This window comes from Bombus pyrosoma, linkage group LG9, assembly GCF_014825855.1.
Source record: "Bombus pyrosoma isolate SC7728 linkage group LG9, ASM1482585v1, whole genome shotgun sequence".
NCBI classification, from domain to species: Eukaryota; Metazoa; Arthropoda; class Insecta; order Hymenoptera; family Apidae; genus Bombus; species Bombus pyrosoma.
This window is the reverse complement of record NC_057778.1, coordinates 7,091,574-7,101,916: the sequence shown is the minus strand read 5'-3', so window position 1 is coordinate 7,101,916 and position 10,343 is coordinate 7,091,574. Positions and strand designations below refer to the sequence as shown.

Genomic DNA, 10,343 nt, shown 5'->3' with positions numbered 1-10,343 from the left:
TTTTCACTTTCCTTTTGACAACGTTGTCATCGGCTCTTGTTCACGGGAAATATAATATTTATTCGACTGTTTATGAAATAAATTACAATAATTTCAGCACAAGTCTTTAAAAATAAAGTATTTCTTTTGTGATTCAAACGTACATCTTGAAATAAATAACTTAATTAACATTTGCTATGTGTTTAAGATTCACGAACTACAACGTAAAACCATGTATTAGAAAAGAATTAAATATATTTACATTTATTTAACTGAAAGACTTGTTAAAATATCCGACGCTATTTATACATTAGTGGTTTGAGTAGTGGAATCCACAGTAGGCGCTTTTGTCGATTCAGTTCCTCTAGCGAACTGAATGAAAAGTTGTTCCAATGTAGCTGACAAAACAGCGTAATCATCGATACAACTATATTGTGCTTTTAAATCGTTCATTGTATTATACATCTTCTCCCATGTCGTTCTAATATCACTCACATGATACGCGATAAGCCCCTGCGAATTAGAACATGAAATCAGTGAAGACTGTACAGAAATACATTTACGAATTTTCCACATTAGTTCAGAATTATTACCAAATTCTCATCCCTCAGTTCACACGTTAGAGAAGACTCTATAATACTTTTTATACTGCTGACATCATCGTCCGTTCGGCTGGGACTTAATTTAACGTGAATATCGTAACCAGCGCCGAATCGTTGCTTCAATTCCTGACTTGCACCGATGCAAACCAATTGACCTTTCACCATAATGACTAGTCTGTTGCACAAAGCTTCACATTCTTCCATGCTATTACGAATATTTTTTTTATGCAAGTATGGTTACATAATAATTTTAAGTAACATGCATTATCGAGTCGGATAAAGTACCTGTGAGAAGTGAGTATAATAGCTTGTCCCATTGTTTGGCAGGTCTGGAGTATATTCCAGAGCGATCTTCTAGCTGCTGGATCGACTCCCGTAGTTGGTTCATCCAAAAGAACAAGAGTTGGATTTCCAATAAGTGCCATAGCAATGTTCAATCGTCGCTTATTCCCTCCGCTATAAGTACCGCTCGGTTGATGCATACAAGAATTTAAATCTAATATGACAAACACAATTGTAAATCTGCACGATGACTACTCGAAGTAAATTCAAAAAGCAGATAAGCCTTACTAAGTCTGTTAATCCATTTGTTAACTTCTAAATCCACTTTCGCTCTGGGTATACCGCGAAGCAATGCAAAAAGTCGCAAATGATCGAATGAATTCAAGGAATTGAGCAATGCATCAGTTTGTGGACAATATCCCATTTGAGCAAGATACTACGTGAAAAATTCATATATAATATATAGTAAAAATAGCAATACTGGGAGGAATGCAAAAGAGATGATGTATTACGTTTTTTCTATCAGTATGAATTTCTGATTTTCCTAAGTACATAGTTCCACTGTTTGGTATTTCTTCACCGGTCAACATCCTAAATGTGGTGCTCTTCCCAGCGCCATTAACGCCAAGCAATCCAAAGCATTCTCGTTGCTTCACACGGAAACTAATTTCCTGTACTGCCATCAACTTTCCATAATATTTACTTAATTCATAAACTAAGAACAGGCTATCGTTGTTATTTGGGCTTTCTATGCAATTATTTTCAATAGTAGGAACTGTTTTAATTGGTTCCTCGTTCATTTTCTTCGATGCACCTATCGATATAGTGTAAATTTTCATTCAATTTCTCATCTCCATTTCTCTAAAAAAAATATTCGTGAAATACTATACCACGGTTTTGTAATTTTCTGATTTCTATTGCCGCTGCATGCTTCTCCTTTTTCACTTGATCATCTTGTATATTGCATGGATCTCTTAAATTTTGACTGAATATTTTAGCATAGAGTTTATGAGGTAATCGTTCCTCTAAAATAATAAGTATAGCAAAATACATTAACGGAGTGATAGATAGGTATATAATGCAGTTTTTTAAACTCATTTTAAAATCATAATCAGAAAAGTAAGAAAGCTGGTTCTTGCATACTCCATCCGCACAGTCCAAACCTAAAAAAGACTTCAATTATATTACATATCATTAACTTAAAAAATTTATTAAAATAATTAATACATTCGTACCACAACAAATATCCGGAATACCCATGCAAACTACCTCTTGCAATCGATTTGGTAATCGACGGCATCTCGCATTTTGCAGAGCTATGATGAAGAAAGATAATTGACCATTAAATAGGCTTATGTGAGGCATCAGATAAAATATTCCTTTTTGGATAGAATAAAGAATTTTCAACCACGGAAAAGTACCAAGCACTTCCTGAAGAAGATAATGTAATAAAACTAGAATATTAAAAAAAAAAAAAAATATTAGCTTGCCCATTTTGTATTTTTCATTTCTTTACCATTTCATAGTGCAGTACAACTTACCCAATCCAATTGGTACAATAGATAAAATAGTTACTATAGTATTTCTCGATTTATTTATAAAACTGAAGATATACGATATAAATAAAGAATTTATGCCAAAAAGCAATAGCAATAATATCATTACCACTAAAAAAAAAACAATATTATGAGATTCAATTCTTAGCGCGTGTAATAATTCTTAATATTGTATTATCTTACATATTTCTATCTTGTAGTATAATCGTATATCCAAGATAACATCCATGATATAAGATCCTATTATGATAATAAATATGGATACTGTAAGAACTAATAAATCGAAGGTAAACATAGTAAGCCAGTATGAAAAAGAGCTAATTCCCGTCATTCTCTGGAGTTGCTTTATTTTGCTTTCCATTTCCTGGAAAGGATGAACGATGAAAAGTGCAACAGTTGGAAAGAAGAAAGAACAAAAGACCAATACTCTTGTTAGAGAATCGGTTTCTATCATGTACAGTGGTGTTGCAGATAAAGCATTTGGTAATTTCTGACTTGAAACGTGAATAGAATATTCATCGCCAGCCACAGCTTTGATTAGCGCATTTGATAATAAATTTATAGTTAAGGGCATGCTATGAATTGCAATTCCAGAATAAAAACCATTAGCAAACAGGACATCATCAGAAATATTAAATTCTGCAGAGATAATATAATTATTACGATACTCTGCAATATTTTCGACCGCCCTACCCAATAGGGCTTCTGTAACGCTTGTATTTTCTTCTGCCTCTTCGGCAAATCCACCAAAATATTTGATTAAATCTGCGTACATCGTGCCAGTAGTTTCGTTTTCGGAAGAATACAGAACTTTTGGATGTCTATATATATTAAGTTCTAACGGAAATATATTTGTTGAATCAGTAGGTGTATCATAACTTAAACCCATTAACACGACAGACAAAAGTGGCAAAAGCAATATTAATAATGTGTTACTCAAATTTTTTTTAGTGTACGTCAATTTCTTGTGATATAGTGCTAAAATTGATTGCATACATAAACTCCATCCTTCTACCTTTTGCGATGGAGGACAGAACAATTCGTTCAAATGTTTTCCATTGTCCTCATTTTTAATTACTTTTAAGAATACTTCTTCCAATGTGATGAGTGATACGCTAATCCCTGTAACTCCCAGATTTCTTTTCTGGCCTTCAACTTTATCCAAAGATTGCGGCAAAGTTTCAGTGTTCGGTACGCTTAAAACGATCTTTTCACTGTCAACGCTTATTTGTTGCGTCCTTGGATCAAATTGATTTATAACTTTATCTGGACTGCACCATGATTTTGTTGACAAAGTAACTTCCATATGGCCGTAGCCGTACTGTTTCTTCAAAAACATCGATGTGCCATAACATTTTAATCGTCCTCCATGTACAATGGCAATTCGATCTCCAAGTATGTCAGCCTCTTCCATATTATGTGTACTGATCAAAATCGTTTTCTTCCCTCTTATTTTTAATATAATATCCCATATATCTCTTCTAGTTTCAGGATCCATTCCCGACGTTGGTTCATCTAAAATTATAGTACTAGCATCACCAATAAGAGCCATCCCAAGACACAATTTCCTTTTTTGTCCTCCAGACAACGTGCTTGGGAGAACATCTCTTTTTTCATGCAGTTTTAACTTCTCAAGTAAGACATTAATATTTTGTTTGATTTCTTTCCTCTTTTTATTTGCACCTTTCAGCTAAAACGCACGTACACGCTCTTCAGTTTTTAAAAATTGTTTCTTACACTTACAATGTTACTTAATTTCAACTATACTTACTAGACCAAAAAATTCTAATTGCTCAAATACACTCAAATCGGGAAAAACCATATTTTCTTGAGGGCATAAACCCAAATCATTTCTAATAGATTGCAAGTTTTTTACTATGTTTTGACCATTTATAAGAACTTTCCCTTCGGTTGCACTTATTACACCTATTATAAAATAATTGATTCAAAGAAATTAAATAAACACATTCAATACGAAAGTAAGTGAATTTTTACCTGTCAGAATAGACATGAGTGTAGTTTTCCCTGCCCCATTGTGTCCCAGTAAAGCAGTTATTTGTCCTTTATATAAATCCATTGAAATTCCCTTTAAAGCTTGGACTTTCTGTTATAGAATAATTATTATTAATCCAATCTAATTAGAGACAATAATAATAATTTATCAATTAAATTTAATAAGTTAGAAAACTTACTGATTTTCGTAAACAGATACTTTTATATGTTTTTTTAAGATTACGAATTTGAATTCCAGGAGTAAGTACACCATTTACAACTGGTTCAAAATTTTCATTGTCTATACTTCCATAATCAAAATCTTCTATATCGTCATCAAAAGTTACTTTATTCTTCTTTAAATACTAAAAAATGTATTGTTATCATACATATATTCAATGCATCTCAAGAACAATTCTAATTATTCTAACGAAATAAAAATTTACCTTCAAAAAGTAAAGTGGGTCTTTACGAACTCCATATTTTCCTGGGTGTATGGCATTAATATATATAGTAAGAATAAAATGTAAGAAAGCACCTATAATTGAGAAGATAAGTATAAATCCAATGCACCCAGTAATATTGTATTGCGTGTTTCCAACAACAAACATGTTTGACCATTGAATACCAATTACTAAAAATTGCACATAATTAATACTTAGAAAATTGAAAGGCATTAACAAAAATATTAAAAGTATTTTACACACATTGAGTCTCGTATCCATTTACTTCTTCAAGGAATCTATATAGCAATATATTTGGGAACAATATTCCCAAATATGGTATTATTGAAAAGATTTCTTGCCTTATCAAATTTCCATGTAGTGAAAAAGAAGCAGTATAAATAATTGTTAATGTTGTTACCACAAAACGCGCTAAAAAAGATCCATTATATATTATAGTTATTTTTCATTTTTTTTTTAATTTAATATTTCTTCCAAAACAACTTACGTTTTGAAAAATATGCTGCAATATGCATACCAAATGATATTAAATGACCTACATGCATTGTAAGTATTAGCCAAAATATGAAGGTATTACTATAATATAGGTATGGATCAACTTTCTCAGAAAATGTATTCTTGAATAATATTATCATTGGTACTATATAAAAAATACTGAATACAATGCCAGTGACCAACCAACTTAATAAATTCTGATATTCTTTCACCCCATTCATTGCCATTAGAACATTTACGCCAATGTACTTCTCCTTCGTTGCATAGTTTATTTCTACACAAAGTGGAATTAAGAAAGCAATGACTGCAAACATGCATATCACCAGTCTTAATATTGTATCAGATTCATCTATTTTAATATAAGGTGGATAAGGCATTCTTTGTATTGACACCTAAAATAAGTAGAACAAATAATATAAGGTATTGATAGTGCTGATTACTTAATATTATACACATGTAATACCTTCCAATCCATTGAAGAATGTGATACTGTGCGATCTATCAAAGCTTCATCAACACACATTTGTAATGGTACAAATGGTATGGCATTTACATATAGAGCACGTGCATCATATGCAGGTTGATCAAACATATTTTGAAATAATACATTTGGAATTTTGAAAGGATGTCTGATTTTGTACTTTATATCAGTCGTATTATACTGCTCAAACACAAGCCCTAATACTTCTACACTAGGAGATTTGGCTTGTAATATTGTGTAAGCATTAATCATATCATCTTCAGTTAAAAAACCAACTACATTTTCATATGAGAGTGTCATACATATTCTTACATCTTGCAAAATACTTTCTGTGTAAGTATTGTGTGGTACATAATATAAAAATGTGTAATCTCTGTTTATTATTGTTAACTGTTCTTTATTTTCAATAGGATAATATGTGCTTTCATTGATTACACGAGGTGGTTGTACACTAAAATCTCTGGCAGCTTGTATCAATACAAATAAAGCAATAGGTACCGAACATTGTAAAAATATTGTTGTTTTCCAATGTCTCTTCCTAACTATTAAATTTTTATATAAAAGCAAGCCAAAATTTCTGATGTCATTTCCCATTTTTAAATGTTAAATATCTAAATTTTTTTGAAGATCTTTTATTTTAAATCAATCAATAACATAATGCATATGCTTCGCGTACATAATCGGATGAGTTATAGAATGTCATTGAAAGTTCATAAAAGTATCATAAATAAATTATCAGAATTGATGTATGAATCAGCATGTATACTAACAGAATACAATACGCTTTGCTATGTAACCTTGACTATGACGTTATTAAATAATGTTTTTTAAATACATATTTGGATAGATTTTTCTTTAATCTTTACCAGAATTTTTTAAAGCTTAACTTCTTTATTTTTCTTTGGTAAGATTGTCATAGTAATTGTATCTGAAAAAAATAACTATTATTACAAAATGACAATAATATCACTAACGATAAAGTAACATTAAGATGAAAGAGTAGTAATATTAAGAAAAAATAATATCAAGAACAATAATATCAATAAAAGAAATACAATGCATGTTACAATATTATTTGAAGAATTATGAAATCAATTTAACAATAAAATGCATTTTATGATAGTTATTTATAGAATCATTGTAAACATTATAAAATTTTAATTTTAAATTAAATTATCGTTTGATGAGATAGAAATATATGTATCTATTCAATGGAAAGAATTGTATGTAATAAATACCTTCCATGTTTCCAAAATGCTTTCCATTAAATCTAGAGTAAATACTTTATAAAAATAGTAGTATCACTTTAAGCACTTTTACATATTATATATTTTTCTTAAGAACATGTTAACATAAGGAAACACAGTAATATCACACACGAAATGCAGTTACATGTCATTCATACATATGTATTTGTTACGGCGCTACTTTCGTTTAGAGTAGTCCATAGTTCCGCCACCAGATAATGCTTGCATATAGCATATTATCTTGTAAGATACAAAATAACGAATAAGTAACTGGCGTTGTTCTACGCTTATGGTAGGATTCATGAAGAGAGAAAAAACAGCCCTAAGGAACAGATATGCTGTCGTCATATTATGACGTACGTAATGCTGTTATGCGTAGTGAACTGTGTTTCTGGTATCGCAAAATCAAAACAGATGCATTTGGCTATTAGCCAATAGATTATTGAGCGAGAGACACTTGAACACTGATTCATAAAAGACGTAAGTACGTTCGAATTTCTATGCACAGTATGTATGCGTACAATTTTTTCGTTTATTTTAATTTAAAATTTAAAATGTGATATATCACGATAAGATTAAAGAAGCAATAGGCTATTCGTTTTTGACGTTAACGCCTATTTAAGTAGGAAATAATTCGTGTATAAAATAAGATCAATAATTTAGTGAATTACGAGATACTTTTATTGAAATTTTGCTTGTTTAACGTACAGCTTTCCGCAAGGTTAAATAATATGTACATATGTGCATGTAACGAATATTTTATCCCGCGCATAAATATATGAAACGCAGTTTATTTCGGTATTAAAATACATTATTTTAACAAATTTATGTATTTAGATAATGAAAATGTAACGAGATATTCTTACTAAAGATATTAAATTCTTTTTAACTTGTGTTTGGTACTAAAAAATTGTTAATTATTTATTAAGTAGTTTGCATGTTGTTTTTCTTTTTCTTTCTTTTTTTTTTTTTTAATAGACAATGCCATGGATTGCTGTTATTCCAGCAGAGATGGAAGTTCTACGACTGAGAAAGAGCTTTCGAACATCTGTAGTCCAGAGATGTTCGATAGCGATGATGAAGATGATAAAAAGAATAATGAACCACTATCAAATGAAATACCAATAGTAGCTAGTCCTAAAAAGCTTTCCCAAGCTGATTTAGTTGCAAACTCTGATAACAATTCATTAGCCAAAATTAATAAACTTTTAAGTGGTGTACCGCCACCACCTAAACTTACAATTTGCAGAACAGATTGTTCAGAATTATTATTACGTATTTATGAAAATCAACATTTATTTTGGACACCATGTGTGCTACCAGAAAAGTGTATAAAACAAAATTTAAATAAGGAATCCCCGGAACAGCAAAAAGAAAATATTAGTACAAATAATTATCAGCGTACCAAAAGCACATCTAGAAATTTAAGTACTGCTTTTGATGCTTGTGATCCACAATATCAAAGTAATATTAGTAATAATATAGATACAGTAGATTTAAAGAATACTTGCAGTGATAATTTTAGAATAAAGAGAGTAGTTCCTAATAATGAAAAAAGCATTATCAATGCTAGCGCAAGTGGAACAAAATTGTTAAATCCTGAGCAGCTACAAGTAACTGTAACCGAGAACAAAATAAAAGATGCTGCACCAAAACAATCATTACTCTACTACACTGTCAATGAGAAAGAAGTTGCCACTTTGTCATGGCCTGAAGCATATCATCATAAATTTCATGGAATACAGTGAGTGCATTAATATGCTTTTTACTTGAGTTTATGGCATACAGTATTTAATACTAGTTTTGATTTTAGTTATAACAGAAATAAAGCAGTTGAAGAATTTGAAGGCCTTACATCAAAATTATGTAATAGATATATAGGTGCTGAAACTCAGTCTACATGTACTGTATGGTTTTCTAAACCAGCACCAGGAAGCGCCAAAAAACGAAATCATTTAGCTAAACACAATAATGGGCAAAGTCCAACAAAAAGATTAAGTCATTTGACGAGAAGACGAAAAATATTTTCTAGTGCGAATTTACAAGGCCTGGCACTTAACAATAAAAGACTTGTAGTATTAAATATTAAGTATGTATCAAACGTGAAACATATTTCGGAAAAATTTTATTAATATAAAATATAAAATTATTATTCCTTTTTTAATATAGAAAACCAACAGTTAAAAAAGGCAAAAGTCCACGGGGTAAGAGTCCACGAGGTAAAAGTCCGAGGGGAACTCCCAGGAGTTCGACAAAGAAAAAAGTGGCTCGACGGCTCGTTTTAGATGGACCTAGTCCGTTAAAGTCCAAAATTGAAATGTCTAAACGCGCGCTATTTCAAAGTCCTCCTCCTGACCGAGCTGGTCCAAGCAAGTTGCTTACAAATGGGTCAAATCCTCAAAGCATTAAACGTGCACTATTTACACAAAACACAAAGGAGAATGATTCGGAGAGAAGTCAGAAGGCAGCTATTGAACCAGAATCAAGGAAGAGAAAAAGCGAAGAAGAATTGGAAGGGCCACAATGCAAATGGATAAAAAGTTTATCTTTCGACGGCTCGCACGAATTGCATAATACTACTATGCCTTCGTGGGAGAGACACTCATCTAGCGATATAATTGAAAAAAGCAAGTCCTTGAATGAAGGAAAATGCGAGCTTAGTGACACTCATAGAAAGGTATCTTTTTCTAAGCACTTTAAAGTATATTCAAACAATTGTTTTTTATTATATAATATAATGTAAATACGTGTGTTTAGAAATTACTATGGGCGGTAGCGGAGGCTTTACGAGATAAGGGAATAGGTATGACTCATCCACAATTTAAACAGTATGCTACAAACTTAGCGCGAACCATTAAAAAACTTATGCCTGATCTCGAGAACAAGAATATTCCTCGCAAGCCAGGGAGTACAAGTGATCGTATGTTAAAATTAGCAAAATATCACGTTTTGTTTGTAATTGATGCAAGAACAGCTGATTGACAATACTCATTGATCTATAAAAAAAATTGACCTAACTTTGCATAAAGTATATTATTTATCACAGAAATATCAATGATCAAACATTGGTGTTTGTATGTCGAGATAGCATAGGTATGAACAATGGATTTTATTTATCTGAATATAGTGAGATATTATATTGAAATGTATTATAACAAATCGCATAAAATATTAATGCGTGAACGTGTGATTGTTAGAACTATTTGTGGAATACTAAGATATTTTTTACTGCATAAACACAAACT

The 10,343-nt window shown here is 31.1% G+C and overlaps 2 protein-coding genes across 6 annotated transcripts; one reads left to right on the top strand and one right to left on the bottom strand.

The window, feature by feature from the left end:
• Positions 1 to 39: 39 nt before the first annotated feature.
• On the bottom strand, positions 40 to 7,275 carry LOC122571104 (phospholipid-transporting ATPase ABCA1-like). 3 transcript variants are annotated; one of them, XM_043734399.1, is made up of 18 exons: positions 7,090 to 7,275; positions 5,834 to 6,779; positions 5,363 to 5,762; positions 5,119 to 5,286; positions 4,858 to 5,045; positions 4,612 to 4,776; positions 4,415 to 4,523; positions 4,191 to 4,345; positions 2,603 to 4,109; positions 2,405 to 2,530; positions 2,099 to 2,317; positions 1,754 to 2,026; positions 1,376 to 1,677; positions 1,152 to 1,299; positions 867 to 1,077; positions 573 to 786; positions 242 to 492; positions 40 to 145 (listed from the first exon to the last, which is right to left on the bottom strand). In XM_043734399.1, exons 2-17 carry the CDS (start codon positions 6,443 to 6,445, stop codon positions 283 to 285), a joined length of 5,007 nt encoding a protein of 1,668 aa, XP_043590334.1. In that variant the 5' UTR covers positions 6,446 to 6,779; positions 7,090 to 7,275; the 3' UTR covers positions 40 to 145; positions 242 to 282. The 3 variants fall into 3 exon arrangements, with proteins under 3 accessions (XP_043590334.1, XP_043590333.1, XP_043590335.1); XM_043734398.1 differs by having other exon boundaries at positions 104 to 492; XM_043734400.1 differs by having other exon boundaries at positions 104 to 492; positions 4,858 to 4,949.
• A 146-nt stretch (positions 7,276 to 7,421) lies between these two features.
• Positions 7,422 to 10,341, top strand: LOC122571109. Of its 3 annotated transcripts, none has more exons than XM_043734413.1 (5): positions 7,422 to 7,578; positions 8,108 to 8,842; positions 8,912 to 9,187; positions 9,268 to 9,775; positions 9,856 to 10,341. In XM_043734413.1, exons 2-5 carry the CDS (start codon positions 8,160 to 8,162, stop codon positions 10,078 to 10,080), a joined length of 1,692 nt encoding a protein of 563 aa, XP_043590348.1. In that variant the 5' UTR covers positions 7,422 to 7,578; positions 8,108 to 8,159; the 3' UTR covers positions 10,081 to 10,341. The 3 variants fall into 3 exon arrangements, with proteins under 3 accessions (XP_043590348.1, XP_043590346.1, XP_043590347.1); XM_043734411.1 differs by having other exon boundaries at positions 8,077 to 8,842; XM_043734412.1 differs by having other exon boundaries at positions 7,422 to 7,582; positions 8,077 to 8,842.
• Positions 10,342 to 10,343: the final 2 nt, after the last annotated feature.

Coding starts and splice junctions, on each gene's coding strand:
- LOC122571109 (XM_043734411.1), top strand. CDS start 8,085: ATGGATTGCTGTTATTCCAGCAGAGATGGAAGTTCTACGACTGAGAAA. Junction 9,188..9,267: donor CTTGTAGTATTAAATATTAA/GTATGTATCAAA, acceptor TTTTTAATATAG/AAAACCAACAGTTAAAAAAG. Junction 9,776..9,855: donor TTAGTGACACTCATAGAAAG/GTATCTTTTTCT, acceptor ACGTGTGTTTAG/AAATTACTATGGGCGGTAGC.
- LOC122571104 (XM_043734399.1), bottom strand. CDS start 6,445: ATGGGAAATGACATCAGAAATTTTGGCTTGCTTTTATATAAAAATTTA. Junction 2,318..2,404: donor TATTGTACCAATTGGATTGG/GTAAGTTGTACT, acceptor TTAATATTCTAG/TTTTATTACATTATCTTCTT. Junction 787..866: donor ATTATACTCACTTCTCACAG/GTACTTTATCCG, acceptor TATTCGTAATAG/CATGGAAGAATGTGAAGCTT.